The sequence below is a fragment of the Stegostoma tigrinum genome, chromosome 3 (assembly GCF_030684315.1).
Source record: "Stegostoma tigrinum isolate sSteTig4 chromosome 3, sSteTig4.hap1, whole genome shotgun sequence".
Classification (NCBI taxonomy): Eukaryota; Metazoa; Chordata; class Chondrichthyes; order Orectolobiformes; family Stegostomatidae; genus Stegostoma; species Stegostoma tigrinum.
This window is the reverse complement of record NC_081356.1, coordinates 29,364,281-29,388,390: the sequence shown is the minus strand read 5'-3', so window position 1 is coordinate 29,388,390 and position 24,110 is coordinate 29,364,281. Positions and strand designations below refer to the sequence as shown.

The 24,110-nt window shown below is 43.5% G+C and overlaps 1 protein-coding gene across 2 annotated transcripts in view; it reads left to right on the top strand.

Moving 5' to 3' along the window:
- cemip2 (cell migration inducing hyaluronidase 2) overlaps window positions 1-24,110 on the top strand; it is an 85,876-nt gene that overhangs the window by 16,007 nt on the left and 45,759 nt on the right. For both annotated transcript variants that reach the window (XM_048527164.2, XM_048527163.2), the window contains exons 2-4: window positions 11,449-11,794; window positions 15,269-15,409; window positions 19,534-20,092. In XM_048527164.2, coding sequence (XP_048383121.1) covers window positions 11,461-11,794; window positions 15,269-15,409; window positions 19,534-20,092 — 1,034 coding nt within the window. In that variant the 5' untranslated portion in view covers window positions 11,449-11,460. The remainder of the gene's footprint in view (window positions 1-11,448; window positions 11,795-15,268; window positions 15,410-19,533; window positions 20,093-24,110) is intronic.

The following is a 24,110-nucleotide window of genomic DNA, read 5'->3' as shown; positions in this document are numbered from 1 at the left end:
CAGGGAGGACGGACAGGTCAAGGAGGCAGGATGAGGTTGGTAGGTGGGAAATGGAGGTGCGGCTTGAGGTCAGAGGAGGGGATAGGTGAGAGGAAGAACAGGTTAGGGAGACAGTAAAGAGCTGGGCTGGTTTTGGGATGCAGTGGGGGGAGGGGACGAGCTGGGGTGGTTTTGGGATGCACTGGGGGAGGGGGAGATTTTGAAGCTTGTGAAGTCCACGTTGGTACCATTGGGCTGCAGGGTTCCCAAGTGGAATATGAGGTGCTGTTCCTGCAACCTTTGGGTGGCATCATTGTGGCACTGCAGGAGGCCCATGATGGACATGTCGTCTGAGGAATGGGAGGGGGAGTGGAAATGGTTCGCGACTGGGAGGTGTAGTTGTTTATTACGAACCGAGCGGAGGTGTGCTGCAAAGCAGTCCCCAAGCTTCCACTTGGTTTCCCCAATGTAGATGAAGCCACACCAGGTACAGTGGATACAGCATATCACAGTGGTAGATGTGCAAGTGAACATCTGCTTAATGTGGAAAGTCATCTTGGGGCCTGGGATGGGGCTGAGGGAGGAGGTGTGGGGGCAAGTGTAGCACTTCCTGCGGTTGCAGGAGAAGGTGCCGGGTGTGGTGGGGTTGGAGGTGAGCGTGGAGCAGACAAGGGAGTCGTGGAGAAAGTGGTCTCTCTGGAAGGCAGACAGGGGTGGTGATGGAAAAATGTCTTGGGTGGTGGGATCGAATTGTAGATGGCAGAAGTGTCGGAGGATGATGCATTATATCTGGAGATTGGTGGGGTGGTATGTGAGGACGAGGGGGATTCTCTTAGGGCGGTTATTGACGGGGCGGGGTATGAGGGATGTGTTGCGGGAAATGTGGGAGACACGGTCAAGGGCGTTCTCAACCACTGCAGAGGGGGAAGTTGCGGTCCTTGAAGAACGTGGACATCTGGAATGTGCGGGAGTGGAATGCCTCATCCTAGGAGCAGATGTGGTGGAGGCGAACGAATTGGGAATAGGGGATGGAATTTTTGCAGGGGAGTGGGTGGGAGGAGTTGAATTCTAGGTAGCTGTGGGAGTTGGTGGGCTTGAAGTGGACATCAATTTCTAGCTCGTTGCCTGAGACTGAGACAGAGGGGTCCAGGAAGGTGAGGGATGTGTTGGAGAGGGCCCAGGTGAACTTGAGGTTGGGGTGGAAGGTATTGGTGAAGTGGATGAACTGTTTGAGCTCCTCTTGAGAGCAAGAGGCGGCACCGATACAGTCATCAATGTAACGGAGGAAGAGGTGGGGTTTGGGGCCAGTGTAGGTGCGGAAGAGGGACTGTTCCACGTAACCTACAAAGAGGCAGGCATAGCTTGGGCCCATGCGGGTACCCGTGGCCACCCCCTTTGTCTGTAGGAAGTGGGAGGAATCGAAAGAGAAGTTGTTGAGGGTGAGGACAAGTTCGGCTAGGTGGTTGAGGGTGTCGGTGGAGGGGGACTGGTCGGGCCTTGGGGACAGGAAGCAGCGGAGGGCCTTAAGGCCATCTGCATGAGGAATGCAGGTGTTTAGGGACTGGACGTCCATGGTAAAAATGAGGTGTTGGGGGCCAGGGAATTGGAAGTTCTGGAGGAGTTGGAGAGTGTGGGTGGTGTCACTGACATAGGTGGGGAGTTCCTGGACCAAGGGGAAGAAAATGGAGCCCAGATAGGTGGAGAGGAGTTCGGTGGGGCAGGAGCAGGCGGAGACAATAGGTCAACCAGGGCAGGCGGGTTTGTGGATTTTGGGAAGGAGATAGAAGCGGGCGGTGCGGGTTTGGGGAACAATGAGGTTGGAGGCTGTGGGTGGGAGGTCCCCTGAGGTGATGAGGTCATGGATGGTATTGGAGATGATGGTTTGGTGCTCGGGGGTGGGGTCGTGATCAAGGGGGCGGTGGGAGGAGGTGTCGGAGAGTTGGCATTTGGCCTCGGCGATGTAGTGCGCCATACTACCACTGCGTCTCCCTTGTCTGTGGGTTTGATTGGGGGGTTTGAGATTGGAGCGGAGGGCTGCCCATTCTGCGGGGGAGAGGTTGGAGGGGTTTAGATCTATTGTGTTTGTTCTCTGAAAGTGCCACCAATTAGCCCCATCATCCCCATCATCTTGCAAATATTTCCCTTTTGGAAGTTATTGTTGAATTTGCTCCCACTACTTTCAGGCAGAGCATGCCTGATAACTCAAATGATTAATAACAATTAATTCAACTAGAATGAAGAATGATCCAGTCAGAATGGATTCATTCTTTGTGGACCTTGCCATGTAGCTTCCTGATCCCCTAGTGTTCACTTCCAAGCTTCTTTATTTCTCACTCTTCCATTACACCACTTCTTAAAGCCTTTGTACTTGACCAAGCTTTTGGTTACCATGCTAATATCACCTGCGTATCTTGGATTCACAAGTTTTTATGGTAATGATCTGTGACCTGCGTTGGGATGTTTTACTTGATAAAGTTGCTACTTAAATGCAATTTGTTGCGCAGAGGAGTCTGATGGGTTGTATTTTTACTTTATCTTTTCAACCCAACAACATTATTGACAAAAACTTAAAAGTATGTTACTTGATCACTCAAAAATTGATATTACATAAACTGTAAACGAAATTGGTTTCTTCCAGTATTTGAGCTGTTTACAAGATTTATAATCACAGTTAATATTTGCAAGATTAATTTTGCATCAAGTGTGCAGCCCAAGGGATTTTGCCCAGTTTCCAGCCTCACTGTATACCATAGCCGAAAGGCCTTAGATAGTGGTCTTTTCCTGCTGCGCCATTGCTGTGCTGCTCCTAAATTTATGTGTCTCTTAGGTGGTATTTTTGGCAGACCAAAGAACAATTTTTACCAAGCTAATGGTCCTTCAGCCGCAGTTGACATTTGTCTCAGTGTACATCCCTTGGAACAGGCCCTAGAGCACAAAGTCCTGTATCAAGGAATTGCTCAGGATGGACAGCGCTGAAAGCTTTGCATGATTTCTGTATCTTCATTACAAAGACACATTCCAGAGGAGGATGACAGTCTGTAGGAAGAATGGCATTGATGGACTGAATGATCTTTGTTTATGTCTTTAGCTTCTCTCATAACTGTTTCCATGAAAGAAGTAACTTAGCATTGAGGGTGATGCGCAGTACTGTGAAAGATACAAAAATCAGAAATGCCAAGATGCATTTTCAAAGAATATTTATCCAATCTGAAAGTTCCAGATAACCAACTTGTGATTAGAATGATAGAGTGCAGAAGAATGCAATTGACCAATCATGCCTGTAATGGTCTTTGAAGTAGATATCTAGTCCAGACTCTTTCCCCAGAGTGTATTTATTGAATCCACCTTTGAAACTTACTGTTGAGTCTGCTTCCACCACCCTTTCTGGCACTGCATTCCAGACCATCATAAGTCACTGCATGAAAAAACTGTTCTCATCTGCCCTCTGTTTTTTTTGCCAGTTACCTTTCAATTTATGATGTCTGACTACTGAATCTCCTGCCAGTGGAAACAGTTTCTCCTTATTTCCTCTATCGAATCTCCTTGTGATGTTGAACACCTTTATTACGTTTGGCTGTTTACCTTTTCAGGAGTATTGAGACTTGCAACTGAAGTGGTGAAACCTTGTGGAATGAAAGTTACTGTCAAAAAGATGAAAGTTATGGAGAGTGAGCAGCTGGGACAGATTGAATTATCTTGGGAGCTTCTTGTGAGAAGATGGTTACACCTATTTTTTTTTTAAAAAGCGCTAGTATAGCATTTGCAAAGGATGCTTTCCAAACTTAAAAAATTGCTCAGTGAGTGAGGTGAGGTCTTGAGGAAAGAATTGTCCTGACTGTGATTTGGGATGTGTCATATGAAGCTGAAAAGTGGACCTTGAGAAGACTAGAAAATTGTGAGATGTGGATCTGGTGAAGGATGGAGTGGTCAGTTGGAGAGACCACAAGGACAGTGACAAAGTTCTCAGACTGGTGAAGAAGAAAAGCTCGTTGGGGAATATCATCAAGAAAAGGAAACCACGTTGGATTAGTCATATTGTAAGGCATGAAGGAGGTAACTGAGGGAAAATTAGAGAGATGTAAAGAAAGAGATTGGGGTTTGATAACTTGAAATTGAAAATGAGAGGCTCCTAGGAGCAAATGAAGGGAGTAGCACAAGACTATGGGATATGGTGAAATGAGCAGAGGACTGGCTATAATTGATCATAAGGAGAAGAAACTCAGCTTCACTAGTCTCTCAATGAAATTGATTTCAATGTTTCAGTTAGAGAGAGAGAGAGACAGAGATCAAGTTTTCTTGTTCTTTGTTGCTTCTGTCATTGTTTCTACCTAATATGTTTCAAACTTTGAAAGGTCATCGATCAGGAGAATTAATTCTGTTTCCCTTTCCTTAGATGCTGACTGACCTCCAGAGTATTTTGAGTAGTTTCTCTTTTTGCTTTGTATTTTTGCAGGTTATGCAGCACGTCAGGCAGTATACAGCGGTAGCTTTTCCAGAATTACATTTTCATTCTTGGGTGTTTGTGCTTATGTCAATCCTAGTTCACCACTGTAAGCACTCTTTAGCAGATGCCAGCTGATAGCAATCTTAAGTGAGTACTTTCCACCCCTTTGCCGCAAAGAATAAATTTGAGTCTCATCTATCTTGTCATTTTGAACCATGGCTGAAGGCCATATGCTGAAATGATGGTACGTATCCTTTCAATTTGTGGAACAGAGTGCTGGACTTCCGAAGTGAGTTGGCATTTATTGTGAGCGGCAGATTTTATCGAATCATTATATTGCTGCCCTCCAGGAACGATGCCAGGCCCTGAGCGATGGTGATATTTACGGGAATAGTACTGGGGAGAGGGACGTAGATTATGTGGAGAAGCAGGCATTGCTTTCCTTGGAGCCAAAAAGGGTAAGGCAAGTGTGGAAGTGTTAGCGCTTAGCAGAAGTATTCATAATTATGAAACATTTTATTCACTGGTAGGAGGTTGGTGACTAGATGACAGAAGTTCATTGTGATTGACAAATGAACCAAAAATGAGAAAGGAGTGTCTTTAAAATATGAATAAATATTTGAAGGGGAAGTAATGCAATGATACAGCAAAGGATTGGGGGCAACTTGATAGCTCTTTCAAAGAGATGCTATAATAGGCCAAGTGACATCTTCCTGTAGTGTTTGATTCAGTGATCATAGCCTGTAGACTCAGAGTCATACAGTGTGGAAATAGACCTTCAGCACTACTTGTCCGTGTCAACCAAGTTTCCTAAATTGAACTAGTCACATTGCCTATTTTGATGTCCATGACTTTGACATGAGTTTTCTGATTCTGCACCCTTGTAAATCGGAGGAGAAAGGAATCAAAGGAATGACACAGCATTGTGGTTTAGTTGGTTAAAGTGGCTCTGTAGTAAATAAGAAATCCTAGGTTCAAATCCCAATGTTGCCTATACTTCACTTTAAGGGCTGGCACAGTGGCTGAATGATGGGCACTGCTGCCTCACAGCGCCAGGACCTTGGGTTCGATTCCAGCCTCAGGTGACTCTCTGTGTCGAGTTTGCATGCTCTTCCTGTGTCTGTGCGTGTTTCCCATTGGTGCTGTGGTTTCCTCCCACAGTCCAAAGATGTGCAAGTTAGGTGGATTGGCCATGTTAAATTGCCCTGCAGTGTCCAGGGATAGGCAGGTGAGCTGGACTATCTAAGGGAAACACAGGGCCTCAGGGTACAGGTAGGGTGGGTGCTTTTTGGAGGGTCGGTGTGGACTCATTGGGCTTAACAGTCTGCTTCCACTCTATAGGGATTCAATGATTCTGAATGGGTTAGATGAAAAAGATGTGGAGGATAAGCTGAAGCTATCACCGTCCTAGGGTTTATCATTGACCAGTAATTGAACTGGAAGAACCACATAAATACTGTGTCCACAACAGCCAGTCAGAGGTTAAGAATTTTGTGCTGACTGTCCTCCTGACTCCACAATGTCTGCTTATGGCCTGTAGGAAAAAAACCAGGAATGTGATGGAATCAAAGATTTTAAACTTTGAGAAAGTGTTGTGTTCACTGAAGCTTACCAAGATTACTTATTCCAGCCACCAAAAGATTTGACCAGTGGTTTACTGGCGGAGTCTCAGTAGTAGCCGCAATCCTATAGATTTGCAGCTGACAGCTGAAACTGCTAAAGGATTTATGGAATCCCGAGGTTGAAAGCAGAACGATGCAGTAATTATCTAAGTGCTGTTTTCAGTGAAGTGGATTGCAAAGAGAAGGGAGTGTCTGGAGTCTAACAATAGCTTCTGATCACTGAAGGGAATACCACCTAGAGGCTTCAAAGAAAGCTGCTGGCATGTAAAACTGGGTTGATGTCTTGGCTAAAGCAGTGGTTTCGTCAGTGTGCTTGTATAGGTGTCTGATCTGGTGGAAGCTCACTATTTCTTTTTAAGTATAGTTTTCAGTCGGTCGCACGTGATGTGTTTGGGCAGGCCGCACATTTTTCCCTCTGAGGGCAGAAAATATAAATTGGAAAACAGTGAGCCATAAGACTGTTGTTTCAGTTTGATTTCCACATGGTGCTTTTCAGAAATCACTGTCCTTGTGAGTAAACTTATTTTGTGCGATTTTTTTTTTAAAATCGGAGTTTGCCATCCACGTTTTAAACTTGTGGAGTGAGTACTGCATGCTTTAATTTTCATTCACTGTATCAATGTGTAATAAAACAGAATTTGATTTCCACTCCCCCTCTCTCTCGCCAAACCAAATTGGCACAAGATGTTTCCATTTGTAGGCGAGACGAAAATTAGGAGCCATAAACATAAGATAGCCACTAATAAACTTGAGTGTTTTTAAGAGAAACTCCTATACTCAAGGAATGATGTGAGTGTGGAACCTGCTATTACAGAGTATTGCCAAGACAAATGGGAGACAAGCATTTAACAGGAGGCTCAAAATACCTGAGGGAGAAATGAATAGAAGGATATGCTGATCAGTTTAGATGAAGAATGGCAGGAGGAGATTAGTACGGAGTATAGGCCAGTCCTATTGACATCCTAAGGGATAACCATTAACCAGAAACTGAACTGAACTGGACACACGCATACCACGATTACGAAAGCAGGTCAGAGGCTAAGAATTCTGTAGTGAGCAACTCTTCTCCCTGCTCTGCAATGCCAGGCATAAATCAGCCCTGGGATGGCATGCAGCTCCAACAATACTCAAAAAGTTTGACAGTATCCAGGACAAAGTGTCCTACTTGATTTGCACCCAATTCCCCACCATCAGTTTCACTCCCTTTGTCATCGATGCACAGTGGCAGCAGAGTGTATCGTCTGCAAGGTGTGATGCAGCAACTTGGTAAGGTTCCTTCAATAGCAGCTTCCAATCCTGCAACCTCTATTGGCCGGAAGGAAAAGGCAGCACGTCCATGAGACCATCACCACCTGCAACCTTGAGTTTGAGTTTGATTTATTACTGTCACATGCACTAAGATACAGTGAAAAGTGTTGTTTTGTGTGCTATACAAGCTGGTGGCCTAATATAAAGTGCATCAGGGTAGCAGAACAGAGTGTAGAATATAGTGTTACAGTCGCAGAGAACATGCAGAGAGAGAGATCAGAATGAATATTTGAGAGGTCCGTTCACAAGTCTGATAAGAGTGAAGAAGAAGCTGCTTTTTAATCTGTTTGTAAGTGTATTCAAACTTTTATATCTTCTGTCTGATGGAAAGAAGGTGGAAGAGAGTATAACCGAGGTGGGAGGGATCTTTGATTAAGTTGGTTGCCTTCCTGAGCCGGCAGGAAGTATAGATGGAGTCAATGGATGGATGGCTGGTTTGCATGATGGACTGGGCCGTGTTCACAACTGTGTAGTTTCTTGCAGTCTTGGGAATAGTAGTTGCCATACTATGCTGTGATTCATCCAGGTGGGATGCTTTCTATGCTACATCTATAAAAATGACCAAGAATCCTTGTGGACATGCCAAATTTCCTTAGCCTCTTGAGGAAATAGAGACGTTGATGCACTTTCTTGACTGTTGCATTAACGTGGGTGAACCAGGACAGATTGGTGATCCTGAACTATATCCTTGTTCGTTTGCTGACACCAGGTCAAATCCTGGTGCAGTGTTCCAGACAGTACTATAGATTTTCTTGCAACTTGCCATCCTCTTCTGCAAATCAATCAAGAATGAGCAGTAAGTATTGGCCTACCCAAGGACAACCATGTCCCATGAGTTAATAATTGAAAAAAAGTTGAATTGTGAAATCACAGAATCCCTACAATGTGGAAGCAGACCATTCAGCCGATTGAGTTCACACCAACCCTCTAAAGAGCATCCCACCTAGACCTGCTCCCCAATCCTGCATTTCCAATGGCTAGTCCACTCAACCTGCACATCCCTGGATACTGTGGGCAATTTAGCATGGCCAGTCCACCTAACCTGTACATCTTTGGACTGTGGGAAGAAACCAGAGCGCCCAGAGAAAACCCTCACAGGCACAGGGAGAATGTGTAAACTCCACAAAGACAGTTGCCTGAGGGTGGAATTGAACCCGAGTCCCTGGCATTGCAAGCCACCATATGCTGCCCACAGATATAGAAATAGATATCCAACTTTTAAAAGCTGAAGACAGTGTTTCATGAGCCTAATGCATTCTGAATTATATAACCAGGTAAGCTTTAAAACTGAAAACTGTTCAACATATTCAAGATTTAAATTAAGATGGCATGAAGGATGAAAGAATCTCTGTTGGGTGGAAGTTCTGTTTGTCCAAAAGGTAACTGACACAACTGTATTGACTCAATAACTGTCATAGAATGACTTGGGATAGATGGCCATTCAGCTCAAACTGTCTCAAACTCCCACCACTTTTGTGTGCTAATGACCAGATTATCTAAGTCTTGTGACGTTGTTTTGCAGGGGCTAAATATTGACTCTGGCCTCTGGGGTGAACTCCCCTATTGTTTAGCAGCATGATGCTTTGGGTCCTTTTACATTCACCTGAGCCAGTCAGATGGGCCATCAGTTTAACATCTCATTTGGAAGACTGTACATTTCAGCACTGCACTAGAGTATTAAACCTGACTGTTGTGCTCAAGCCCTGGAGTGGAAGTTGAACCCAGAACTTTGTGATTCAGAGACCTGTGTGCTGCTGACTCAGTCACATGCTATGGAGAAGTTAAGTTGGTCTTTTCATGTTCACCCCTTTGCCAGACCAGAAAATGATAAACAGTGTACAAGTGGTTTAGTAGAAGCAGGACAAGGAGAATGGTAGGATTCGATTATAAGAACAGGACGAGGCCATTCGGCCTGTTAACATGTTCTACCTTTCAGCAAAATGGTGGTTGATTGCAACACACAAACCCACTATTGCACCATGATTCCTTTCAATACTTTTGGTTGACAAAAATCTATCAATCTCAGATTTAACATCAACTTGGCAATAATTGCCACATGTATAAGAAAGTTACAAAGGGTGGTAGAAGTTTGATTGGAGAACAATTTTGTAATTTCATTGCCAAAAGGATCTGGCTTCACTGCTTAGATTGTGGTCCCCGAGTGTTAGATGAAAAAGTTTCTCTCTATTTATCCACCCAATCTGTTCTCCTTGATTCGAAAGCTTTGAAATTATAAAAGTGGTCAGTTTGTTTCCTAGCTTTCTTCTCCAGTATCCTGTACCACTGATGCACAGACATGCACACACTCTCACACGAAGGATTGAATGCCAAGAGAAGTGAGACGCTGCAGAATAGAAATTAGCCGACACAAAATGGTAGGTTGCGTGTGATCTTGAGCCAGGAAATTGTGGTAGTGACATACTGCTGTGTGCTGATCCTACGTTTCCAGGCGCTGGATCGTCCTGCAGCTGGTGGGCACCATACCAAGACCAACAATAATATGTAGCAATGTGGATGTCAGAAGGGGCCACATTCAATATGTGATGACTTGGCCCAGGGTATTTTGCCACTAAGAGATGACTGATATTTTAATTACACTCACAGAACTGATTTCGATGCATCGGAAAGGTGCATGAATATCCCGTTTCTGGGTCCCACCATCCATTCACCTATAACCCATTGTTCGCTAAGCTGCATTGCATCTAATTTGGCAATGTCTCAGTTATAAATCCTTATGTTCAGATCTGTCCTTCGCCTTACTCCTCTCTACCTCTGCCTTCCCTAGCCCTGCAACCCTTTGAGATTTCCACACTCCCTCAGTCCTGACCTCTGACACATTCTAAATTTTAATCTGTTCATTATTGGTGGCTATACCCTCAGATGCATAGACCACGCTCTCTGGAATTCCCTCCCTAAATCTCACTATGTCTTGACCTCTCTCTTTCCTCTAAGATCCTATGAGATGATCTATTAAAACCTACCTCTGAGATCAAATTTTTGACCACTCGACCTGATACCCACTTAAGTGCCTTGGTGTCATGTTTTGACTGTTAATGTTTTTGTGAAGCCCATCAGGGTTGGTTTAATATAGTAAAAGAACTATTTAATTGAAAGTTGGTATTAACCCAAATAGTGAAGAAGGCATTGCACACTCAACTCTGATTCAGAAGGTAATGAGGTGAGGCTTGACTTCAGAGACCAGAACACAATCTAAATTAACACCTCAGCACCAAATTGAGGGAGTGGTGCACTACTAGAGTTGCTGAGGCTTTAAACTAAGGTCCCTTCTCCCCCGCTCCCCGTGGTATATTTGAAGAGTGGGGGAATACTCGTGGACTTTTTGGACAATATTTACCCCTCAACCAATGCCTAAAACAGAGGTTCGAATCATTGTTGTGGGATTGTGATGTGTCAAATTCATTGCAATGTTTATTTATATCAGCAGTAAAGATCTTTAAAGTGCCCGGAAGTTGTGAAAAATGCAACTGAAATGCAAATCTTTTCCTTGTAACCTACAATGCAATGTTTGGCGATATTTGTTTGTTTGTTTTTGCTAAACTCTAAGATTGTACTGTCTGTTGAGCAGCTTTTTATGAACTGACTAGCTACTCTTCAGCAAGTTTTGGCAGTTCCCAGGGCCATACACTGAGGGCTGTGTTACAGCATCTGCCCATGTCTTAGTGAATCGAGTGCTCGTGAATAGCTGGAACGCAACCAATGTCTCTTTGCTTCTAAGTGCACACTCTTAACAGTTTGACTCTTGGTCGTATTTCCTTCTATTGGAACATCTTTCCTTTTGTGTACATTATAGCCATGACTCATTGTCAGAGGAACAGTACAAAGACCGTATTGTTTCTTTGAGCGCATAGACTGCAAGGAGTTTACATCCAAGCTACCCTGCACATTAGCCAAATGCTTTGAGCACAAGATGAAAGGATTGGAGTAGAATAAAGCATGGAAGCTCTCTTGAGATTGCAGCTTGAGGCTCTTCTGTGGTATTAACAACTCTGTTAACAGGCAGTGGCAGAAATAGGATTTTGCTGGCGCTTTTGTTTTCAACAGTCCTAAACCACATGCCTCTTTTATTCCCCACAGCTGACTGGCGACATGCAGGAGGATAAGAAGAGGCCTGCTCACTCCCTCCCGTACAGCTCGGCTTTGAATGGGAGGCATTGCCAATCCCCAGGCTATATCCCTGGCAGGGTGATGCCTGTCCGGCCGCCCCCTGCTCCTAGGGTGACTGATCCCACTGTGCAGCGGTCCTCTTCCAAAATGGATAATCAAGCCATCTTTACACGGAGAGGAAATGATCAACGGCACAGGTCTGACTCCAGGAGAAAGAAACTGAAGAGTAGCTGCATATGCTTTGGTATTTCTATGGGTATATTGCTTATTGTGCTCGCAGTTGTATTGGGAACAAATTCCAAGTTGAAACAAGATGGTAAGTGTCCAGTCAAACTCATGATCTTTGCAAGCATATAGAATCGCAAATGATTATAGCACGGGAGGAGGCCATTAGGCCCATTGTGTCAATTTTAGTTCTCTGTGAGAGTAACTCAGGTAGTTTCATTCACCTGCCTTTTCATTAGAATCCCTGCAATGTGGAAGTAAGCCATTCAGCCCGTCAAATCCACACTGACCCTCTAAAAAGCATCCACCCAGATCCCTCCCATCTCTGTAACCCTGCATTTCTCATGGTGAATCCACCTAGCCTGTGCATCTCTGGACACTACAGGGCAATTAAACCTGTTAACCCATCTAGCCTGCATATCTTTGGACTGTGAGAGGAAACCAGAGCACCTGGAGAGAAGCCACGCAGATTCAGGGAGAATGTGTAAACGCCATACAGACAGTCGCCTGAGGCTGGAATCAGACCAATAGACAATAGGTGCAGGAGTAGGCCATTCGGCCCTTCGAGCCAGCACCACCATTCATTATGATCATGGCTGATCATCCACAATCAGTATCCTGTTCCTGCCTTATCCCCATAACCCTTGATTCCACTATCTTTAAGAGCTCTATCTATCTCGTTCTTGAAACTATCCAGAGACATGGCCTCCACTTCCTTCTGGGGCAGAGCATTCCATATATCCACCACTCTCTGAGTGAAGAAGTTTTTCCTCAACTCTGTTCTAAATGGCCTACCCCTTATTTTTAAACTGTGTCCTCTGGTTCTGGACTCCCCCATCAACGGAAACATGCTTCCTGCCTCTAGAGTGTCCAATCCTTTAATTATCTTATACACCTCAATCAGATCCCCTCTTATCCTCCTAAACTCAAGTGTATACAAGCTCAGTCGCTCCAATCTTTCAACATATGATAGTCCCGCCATTCTGGGAATTGACCTCATGAACTTATGCTGCACTCCCTCAACAGTCAGAATGTCCTTCCTCAGATTTGGAGACCAAAACTGCACACAATACTCCAGGTGCGGTCTCACCTGTACAGCTGCAGAAGGACCACTTTGCTCCTATATTCAGTTCCTCTTGTTGTGAAGACCAGGTCATTGGTGCTGTGAGACAGCAGTGTTAACCACTGAGCCACTGTGTCACCCCTTTTCTCTAAAGTGTTGCAATTTTTGTCTTCAGGTGCTCATCCCATCCCTTTTTGAAAACATCAGTTCACCAACTTCTTGCACATTCGAGATCCAAAGCACTCACTGCTTAAACCTCGTATTTCTCATGTCATCTTTGGATCTTTTTGCAAAACACTTTGAACTTGTATCTTTTATGGTTCTTGGCTGTTCTGTCAGTAGGAACAGTTTTTCTTTATCTAACCCATCTAGACCTTTCATGATTTTGAACACCTTGATACATCTCCTTCGGCTGAAGATGCTTGCATACAATCCTGTGACTTATATATCCCTGCAATGAACCTCAACACTTTTTCCACTCTATCACCAAGATTGCATATTCCCATTTCCATGATGTTGCTTGTTACTACCTCTCCCTTCTTTTATCTGCTGCTGAAGCCCTCCTCCATGAATTGGCTACCTATAGATTTGGCAATTCCAATGCTGCTGTGACTGATTCTTCACCTTCCACACATTTGAGCTAGTGTAAAACTCTGCACCCCATATCCTATCTTGCATAAAGCCCTATCTGCTCATCTATTCCTCTGCTCACTGACAGACACTGGCCCCCAGTCTGACAATGCCTCAAATTTTAAACAAAATGTTCTCCAGTTTCTTTTCAAGGCCCTCTGTTGCCTCGCCCCACTGTAACCTTTTTCTGGCCTCCGCGCTGCTCCAATTCTAGACTCTCGCACATCTCTGATTTCCCTGCCTCTGGAAATCTATGCCCTTATCTGTCTCTCTCTTCACCTCTGAGATACCCCTCACCTACACTGATATCTCTATGTTACATTTTGTTTGTTAATGGTCCTTTTAAAGCTCTTTGGAACACTTTTGCTCTATTAAAGGCATTAAAAGATATAAAGATTTATTGGTGAGTAATGTAGCATTAATGGTTTGCCAGTCCTGTTGTAAGGAACTTGAAAAGGGCAACATGGTGGTACAATGGTTAGCACTGCTGCTTCACAGTGCCAGGGATATGGGTTTGATTTTAGCCTTGGATAGCAGTCTCTATGGAGTTTGCATGTTCTCCCTGTGTCTGTAGGTGCTTTGGTTTCTTTCCACAATCCTAAAATGTGCAGACTAGGTGGATTAGCCATGCTAAATTGCCCTGTAGTGTCCATGGTGATGCAGATTGGGTGGATTAGCTATCAGAAATGTTGGATTATGGGAATGTGGGGAATAATCTTTGGAGGGTCGATGCAGACTCAATGGGCCGAATGTCCCCTGTCTGCATTGCAGGGATTTGTGAACTGAAAAGAATGTCAACAAGTTCTGTTTAGAAATTCCACCCTCCTGCAACCACAGTGCTTTAGATCGATTCCTCCCATTTTCTACAAACTGTTGCAACCATTTTCCGGCTGTCTTCTTCTCTGTCATTCTTGGGCAATTCACAGTATTCTATTTCCGTGAAGCAAAACTGCAATTCAATGTGGTCTTTCAAGGTCATAGTTTATTCCTGTAATCACACCCGTTGTTCACTGTAAAGCCAGCTGCACCTTTTCAGTTTTTAAAAAAAAGTATAGCATGTTTTCAGTCAGAAAACTTTCATTTTTTTTTTGGTGAGGATCTGTTTAGAAACTACAGCACAAAAATAGGTTGTTCAACCTAATCAGTCATTGATAGTGTTTTTGGTTTAATGTGATCCACTCCATTGTGGTGATTGTAGTGAACAAAACTGAATTGTCAGCTATGAAATATAAACACCATCTTACTGCAAACATAGCATGTTAATTCTATATGCTTTAGTCCTTTTAGCTTACAATCTTGTTGCCTTGCTTACGGTTTTTACTGACTTCAGCATTCTAGTTTTGGAACATGTTTGGGAATGAGGGTACTTAAAATTTCTAATTGGATTTTATCCAAGCATCGGTTGGATTAATTTTGAGGCACAGGAGGAGGCCATTTCGTCCATCATCCTGTCTTGTGTGGTGCTGGCTGGGCTATTTTATTATTACTGCCCTATCTGCATTATCCTATAAATGTTTCTTTCTGAAGTATTTGTCCGATTAGTTTTGAAAGTTGCTTTTGAATTTATTCCCACTGCTCTTTCAGGCGGTGTGTTTTAGATCACAAGAAATTATGGACACTTTTAAAACAAGAAGTTCTCGTCTCCTTTTTGGTTCTTTTTATCAGTTCCCTTTAACCTGTGTCCTCTTGTGCCACTGGAACTAATGCCACCTTATTTACTCTGGCCCAAACCACCACCTCATTTTGGAAGTAATCAAAATGTTTAACATTACAAATGTCGACTCCAGGATTTATGCTTCTTTTATATTAACAATAGGGATTTGATTTTACCAGTCGGGGACTGAGGTCATTTATTGTTTTGTGATATTTCAGAGAACTGCCCTGATCAGAAATTCGGATTTAGGGATTGGAAACCGGGTCATAACAAACACAAAAGAGTCATCATCAAGAGCGGAGATAATCTCAGACTAGTTTCATCAGCAACTGTTCATTCCATTATCATTCAGCATGGAGGTAAGATGACCATTTCCATTACAGTGTCTATCGAAGAGAAAATTGTGCTTTTTTATTTATCATGTTCATATTAGTCATCCAGAGGTGGTGGCTTTTGTTTTGGCTGAGTAACTTTTTCTTGGAACTATTGAATAATGCTATTGTTTTTAACTGTTGTACCATTAAGAGTGTAGCCTTTCACCAGACCACCTCGAAATGATCTACCCATGTCTTGTGAAGGCAAAAAAAATTATATAGAACTTTACTGCATTGAAATAGGCCATTTGGCCGAACTGCTCTATTCCCTCAAGAATTACATCACAAGTTATACACTGTTTCAAACACATTCACTGCATAAGAGTTCAACACTTACGCCCTCCCAAGTCTAGCTTCCCTTTCATTGTATTCATGCTATGTATCTCAATATATGTTTATACATCTTTGCTCCAAGGCAAGAGAGTTCCACATTCTCTGAGTAATGACTTTTCTCTTATTGTATTTGTTAGGGCTACTTTATGGATGTTATATATTCTAATCTAGTTCGGACTGCCCTGTGCATGAATTCAAATACCTCTATCTCTTGAGCTTTTGGTTTTTCCCTAGAGAGAAGTATTCCAGCCATTTCCGTCATTAATCAAATGATACAGATGACAGCAAATATATTTGTTTTTGCACCTACTCCAGTTCTCGCTGAATTGTGAACTCTGCTCCAGGTGGGATGCTGGAAACTCGATTAGTACCTTGCCCAGAGTTGACGCATTGATTGTTTTATTGCAGAATCAGTTGTTGTCACACCTTTCCCAACCACACTGATACACATTGTGACTTAGCAGGGATCACAACAGCAGACCACTACAGTGGGTCCCAGTGCGTTCCTGATTTGAGATCGTGGCACACATTGCTCCGTATCAAACCATGTTGTACACTCCTTGTGCAAGTGAGGAGATATCTTGCCTCACCTCCACTCTTTAAAAACATAATTAATGTCCATCTTAAAACAATGGGACATGTGCTGTACCAATTTTTGCTGATTATTTCATGGGATATGGGCATTGCTGGCAAGGCAGCATTTGTTGCCCATCCCTAATTGCCCTTGAGAAGGTGGTGAGCAATTTTCTTAAACCGTTGCGGTTTACGTGTCGAAGGTGCTGCTAGGATGGGAGCTCCAGTTTATTTAACCAGTGACGCTGAAGGAATAGCGATTATATTTCTGAATCAGATGGTGTGTGGCTTGAAGGAGAATTTGCAGGTGGTAGTGTTCCCTTGTGTTCTAAGTGGCAGAGATTGTGGGATTGGAAGGAGTTGTTGACTTGGAACATTACATCTTGTAGATGGTACAGACAACATCTGTACATTGTGCTTTGGTGGTGAAGGGGGTAGATGTTTAAGACGGTGGATGGAATGTTAATCAGGTGGGCTGTTTTGTCCAGGCTGGTGCCAAGCTTCTTGAGTATTGTTGGAGCTGCACATCTCCAGGAAAGTGGGAAGTATTCCATCATGTTCTTGACTTGTGCTTTGTATGTAGTGGACAGGCATTGGGAAGTCAGGATGTGAGTTATTGATCGCAGAATTTCTAGCCTCTGTCCTGCTCCTGAGGCCACAGTATTTATATGGTTTGTCCAGTTCAGTTTCTGTTCCATGGTCATGCACCAAATGTTAATAGTGGAGGACTCAGCAATGGTAATGCCATTGAGTGCCAAGGGCCATTGGTTGGTTTCTGTCTGGCTTGAGACCACATTGCCTGGCACTCGTGTGACTGTAACTTGCCACTAATCAGCCCGAGTCTGAATATTCACCAAGTCTTGCAGCATTTGATCATCGACTGCTTCATTATCTGAGAATGTGTGAATGGTGCGGAACAATGTGCTATTATCAACAAACATCCCCACTTCCGACCTTCTGATGGAACAAAATGGAGAGATTGTCATTGAAGATGTTTGAGCCTAAGATCCTACTCTGAGGAACTTCTACAATGATGTCCTGGGACTGAGATGATTCGCCTTCAGTCTTTTCCACAATCTTTTTCCTTTGTGCTACGTATGACTCCAACCATTGGAGAGTTTTCTCTCTGATTTCCATTGACTCCAGTTTAGCTGGGGACTCTGTCAAAATGTAAAAGGCTTGATGTCAAAAGCAGACACTCTTGCCTCAATTCTGGAGTTCAGTTCCTTTATCCATGTTTGGACAAAGGTTGTAATGAGATCAGGATTCTAGTGGCCTTGGTGGAACTCAAACTCACTAGCACCACTGAACTGTTTTAGAACATAGAACATAGAACAGTACAGCACAGAACAGGCCCTTCAGCCCACAATGTTGTGCCGACCATTGATCCTCATGTATGCACCCTCAAATTTCTGTGACCATATACATGTCCAGCAGTCTCTTAAATGACCCCAATGACCTTGCTTCCACAACTGCTGCTGGCAACGCATTCCATGCTCCCACAACTCTCTGCGTAAAGAACCTGCCTCTGACATCCCCTCTATACTTTCCTCCAAACAGCTTAAAACTATGACCCCTCGTGCTAGCCATTTCTGCCCTGGGAAATAGTCTCTGGCTATCAACTCTATCTATGCCTCTCATTATCTTGTATACCTCAATTAGGTCCCCTCTCCTCCTCCTTTTCTCCAATGAAAAGAGACCGAGCTCAGTCAACCTCTCTTCATAAGATAAGCCCTCCAGTCCAGGCAGCATCCTGGTAAACCTCCTCTGAACCCTCTCCAAAGCATCCACATCTTTCCTATAATAGGGCGCCCAGAACTGGATGCAGTATTCCAAGTGCGGTCTAACCAAAGTTTTATAGAGCTGCAACAAGATCTCACGACTCTTAAACTTTATTTTAATGAATGCCCCATTGATCATTTTGTTGATGATTGAGATTAAACTGATGGGGCTACAATTGGCCAGGTTGGATTTGTTCAGTTTTTTTGTTGACAGGACACACCAGGGCGATTTCCCATATGGCCAGATAGGTGCTGGTATTATAAATGCACTGGAGCAATTTGGCTAGGGCCCTGGCCAATTCTGGAACACAAGACTACAGTACTATTGCTGGAGTGTTGTCAGGTTCCATCACCTTTGCAGAATCCACTGTCTTTAGCCATTCCTTGATTTAGGATGCAGTGAACCAAACTGAGTGAATACTGACATCTGAGATGCAGGGACTTCAAGAGGCAATCAAGATTAATCAGCCACTTGGCACTGCTTCCTGAGAATGGATGCACGGTCTTTTACAATGATGTGCTGGGATCTCCCCTCATTGAGGACGAGGGTGTTTGTCTCCTCCACATCTTAGTCATTTAATTGCCCACCACTGTTTATGACTGATTTGGCATTACTGCGTAGCTTAGATCTGCTCTGTTGGTTATGGAGATGCTTAGCTCTGTTCATTGGGTGCTGCATGTGCTGTTTGACAGCAAGCAGCCCCTTGTTGGAGCTTCACTAGGTTGACACATGATTTGGAGCAATGCCACGTGCAGCTCCTGGCAAGTTTTCTTCAGTTGAATGAGTGGGAATAAGTGCTTGCTTTAGGTTACCGTACCAGTTAGTTGAGAGTATTATTCCTTTTGGGAATATTATTTGAGTATGTCGCTCAAATGAACCAAAGGAATGAGATTCGCATTAAACAATTGTAATTTGACATTAAAACTCGTAATCTAGAGTTCACACTACTGCACATTTCTGTCATTTTAAACAAAGAACCAGAATAGTAGAAGGAGAGATCCATCTGAGGTATTTAGAATCGTAAAGAATTTGAACGGATAGATAAAGAGAAATTATTATTGCCAGAACAAAATGGTTGGGGGAGGTTGAGGGGGTGGGGGTGCGGTTGCGAGGAGTTTAGCTGGAACCTTGAACCTTGCAAAAAGGTGAATCACTGTCGATTCCAGCATCCCAGGGGATCAGGGTTACAGGGCGAATGGAGTTAAGATGCAGGTCAGCCATGATATAACCAAATGGCAGATCAGATGTGAGGGACTGAATAATCTTCTTTTTCCATATTCCTTTTAAAAGTGTGAATCAAGCTACCCTTTTCCCTCATGCTCTCATGTTTACTACCTATTATCCTTACAATGATGGCTCACCTCTTCATTTAAATGTATTCAACTTGCCTGAGAGCTTTTCACGCATCTGTTGTTCTACAGGAGTGTTGGTCTTTGCCGACAGTGCAGATGGTTCCCAAAATATTTCCCTAAAATGTGGTTACATCCTGGTAAAGGATGGAGGGGCGCTTCACATTGGAGCAGAAAAATGTCTGTATAAATCCAGGGCCAAGATCACGCTCAGTGGCCGATCTGATGAAGGTGAGGATGTGCCAAAGTTTGGCAAGAAGTTCATTGGGGTGGAGGCTGGGGGCACGCTAGAGCTGCATGGTGCCCAGAAAACATCGTGGACTCTGCTGTCCAGGAGCCTGCCCCCGTCGGGGCTGGAGGCCGGCTCGTATTTTGAGAAACCAACCACCCGTGGACTGAATGTCCGAGTGATTGATCAGGACACTGGGCAGGTGCTGCTGGCTGACAGGTTCGACACTCATGAGTTCGCCAATGAAAGCAGGAGGCTGCAGAACTTCCTAAAATCTCAAGACTCTGGCCGAATCATTGCTATTGCTGTGAGGGACTCTGCTGCCAAAAATCTTCTTCTGGAAACAAAGAAGAGTATTCAGAAGTTGCTTGGAAGTAAGCATGTTCAAGATTTAAGTTACAGGTAAGATGCAACTGAATTTCTGCTTCTTGTAAACAGTGCGTGTCGGCCTATTAATAAATAAACCCGTGATTATCTTTTGTTTTCTTCTTTTGTTTTTAGTTATAAGGCACAGGTATATTTTCCAATTTCCAATCATTATCCTTCTTGGATAAATATGTGAAGCCGATTACAGCTCCCTGTGCAGTAATAATCTCAAAAGTGAACTCTCAGCATTGATAGCCACCTTCACGTATGTTACAGACCAGAACAGAACCCCCTCAAAATATAATAAGAACGTAGCCCACACCCTAGCTTTTTCTTATGTTAAAGTTAAACATAGAACATAGAACAGTACTGTACAGCATAGGCCCTTTGGCCCACGATGTTGTGCTGACCTATTGTCCTACTCTAAGATCAAACGAACCCACATACCCTTCATTTTGTTATCATCCATGTGCTTAACCAAGAGTCCCTTCAAATGTCCCTAATGTACCTGACTTTACCACCACTGCTGGCACAGCATTCCATGCACCACTATTCTCTGTGTAAAGTACCTAACTCTGACATCTTCCCTATATCTTCCTCCAATCGCCTTAAAATTGTGCCCCCTTGTGATAGCCATTTCTGCCCTGGGGAAAAAGTCTCTGGCTATCTGTGCCTCTCAGCATCTTGTACACCTCTATCAAGTTACCCTTCATCCTTCTTCACCCTAGCTCCCTCAAACTTTCCTCATAAGACCTGCCCTCCATTTCAGGCAGCATTCTGGTAAGTCTCTTCTGCACCCTCTCTAAAGCTTTCACATCCTTCCTATGATGAAGCAACCAGAACTGAACACAGTATTCCAAATGTGGTCTAACCAGGGTTTTCTAGAGCTGCAGCATAACCTCACAGCTCTTAAAATCAATTCCCCTGCCAGTGAGAGCCAACACACCATAAGCCTTCTTAATAACTCTATCAACTTGGGTGGCAACTTTGAGGGATCTATAGACGTGGGCCCCAAGATCCCGCTGTTACTCCACTCTGCCAAGAATCCTGTATTCTGCTGTTAAATTCAACCTTCCAAAATGAATCACTTCACACTTTTCCAGGTTGAATTTCATCTGCTTCTTTGCCCAGCTCCACATCCTGTCAATGCCCCGTCGCAACCTACAACAGCCCTCCATGCTGTCCACAACACCACCAACCTTTGTGTCATTGGCAAACTTACTAACCCCCTCCTTCCACTTCCCCATCCAAGTCATTTATAAAGATCACAAAGAGCAGAGGTCCCAGAAGAGATCCCTGTGGAACACCACTAGTCACCAAGCTCCAGGCTGAGTACTTTCCATCTACTGCGACCCTCTGTCTCCTATTGGACAGCAAATTCTTATCCAGACAGTCAAATTTCCCTGAATCCCATGCCTCCCTACTTTCTGAATGAGCCTACCATGGGAACCTTATCAAATGCCTTGTTAAAATCTGTATACACCTCATATACTGCTCTAACTTCATCGATGTGTTTTGTCACGTCCTCAAAGAATTCAATAAGGCTTGTGAGGTATGACCTGCACCCCTCCAACTTCTATCTTTTTTCAATGCCGCCCTTAAAACCTGCCCCCCCGATAAATCTCCTAGCGATCTCTGCCAATACCTCCTTATGTGGTTTGGTGTTACATTCTGTTTGATAATGCTCTCTGCTCCAGTAAAGGTGCTGGAGAAATACAAGGTTTTCTTGGTAGACTATGGCAGTCCACTTGACCGTGTTGTGATGCACCTACACTAAATGGATTGCAGTGGTTCAGGAAAGTGGTTCTCCACCACCATCTCCATGACAATTAAGGATCGGCAATAAATATTGGCCTTGCCAGCAAGACAAGCATCAAATTAACCATTTACAAAAGATTATGGCTGATATCAGTCTTGTCTGCTCATGTACATTCCTGTAAAGACTACTGGTTAGGGACTGAGAATGGAAGCCCTTGCTAAATTGTTGAATTCTCCCTCCCCTGTAGAGTTCAATTGCTACTTAGCCAAAGGTCAGTTCAATCCCCTTACACTGATCTTGCTGTTACCTTTATGTAGATTTGGGTGTGACTGTTAACTCTAGGGCAAACTAGTTTGGAGCTGGGATTCAAAGGTTATTTACCCACGTTATTCACTGGAGCAGAAAGACCAACTGAGATGTCTGCGCTGTCCAAAAAGATGCTAGCGTTTCTTCCTCTTGCTTTTTGTTTTTGGAATGATTCTCGCGTGTTCCAAAAGTCAGAGATGCTGTCAGCTCGGAAGGAGGCCATTCAGTACATTGTACCTGTGCTGGCTCTTTGACATAGTCGCCAGGCGTAGTTCCACATACTGTTCTTTTGATTTGTAATCCTGTCTGTCCATCACCTTCCACTGTGTCTCTTACCAGCTCTAGTTGCTTATGGAATCAATGTTTACATCCTTCTGTGTCTCAATGTAAATCTTTGCTTTTTAACTCTATTGTAAAGTGCCTTATATAATAACTTCAAAATAATATAATTTGTACTTTCCACTTTGCACTGTCCTTTTGTGATGTGGATGAATACATTTTCAAAGGGAAAAGTATGTTTGAACAGATGGTCTGTTCATTTTTCTCAGCACTGGGAATCAGTCCTGAAGTGAAGCTGTTCGACACATTATAGTGTAAGTTTGTTTTAAAATGAGAATATTACTACAACACTTAAACAGATGATTGATTGAGATTTTAATGTTGAGGTGGTTAACTCAGTGATTAATCTTTGGGAGTCTGCTGTGAACACAAACCCAGGAGAAAAATCATGAACACATTAATATAAACAGCGCCCTTTTCGTTTCCTGTGAACAATTCCGTTATTGATTAAAAAATCGTGGAAATTTGAGAAAATGATTGACTGAACAAGAGGTCATGTCATTCACCCTTCAAGAATGGGTTCAGTCTCTGTATTGCCAGCTGCATGTAGGCGAGGTCCTATGAGACTGTACTGTTGAGGGAAGAGGAATGCATGTTAAAGGAGCCATAGCTCAGACAAGCAGGAAGCTCTCCCAGAGTCCAGATAAATATTATGTCCCATCCAGCAAAAAAATCCATACTGTTCACAACATTTCAGTTCTGGGATTTTGCTGCTGGTCCGTATCCTTTTCTGGTGCCATACTCATGTCAGCCTGCCGCATGTGTCTACAAAGCAACCCTTTGAAAGGTCACAGTAGATTTCAAAATAACACCTTTTAAAAAGCAGCCTCATAAGGTGGATGGAAATTGTTGTGTTCTTGCAGAGATCTGGGTTAAGCCAAAAGAAAAACTTTTAAATTCACGAGATGACATTCTGATCCATGATCTTTCCAGTATGGATGGTCTCTATCTTGCAGTCAAGGAATCAGCTATATAATGTACCAGTCACACAAGAATAGAACACCAGAGATATCACATCTGTGTGCATAATCAGGGTTAAATGAACTTCACAACATTTGTCACAACAAGAGCAGTTTTGTGGTATACGTTATATGGGCAAACATACAGGGAAGCACTTCAACCATATCATATGGGCATTGCTATGTTACCCAGAGGAAACTAAGTCAGAAATAAACCTGCACTTCTGTACCACCTTAGGATATCTCAAAGCGCTTTACAGCTAAGGAAGACACTTTTGAAATATAAGAAGGAAACACATAACAGCAAAATCAGGCACAGCAAGTCTCATAAACAGCAGTGATAGAAAATCAATGCTGCTGCTGATATTTAGCTATTTTTGCCAGGTGATCTGCTGTCATGGTATGCCACGCTGATCTTTTCTTGTGCCATCCTTCCACATCTAGTACAGAGGGAATAAATCTGTAATGCCACTGCATTAAAGCTGTTACACTTGGACAAACCAGAAAAGGTTTGAACCTAGTGAAGGGCAAATTCACTCGATGATCTTGACACAGATGTAGGATTAGAACATTTTATCAGAAAAAATGGGAGCTGCAGATGCTGGAGAATCCAAGATAACATCCAAGAGCCTCTCTGATGAAGGGTCTAGGCCCTTTTGTGCTCCTGAGATGCTGCTTGGCCTGCTGTGTT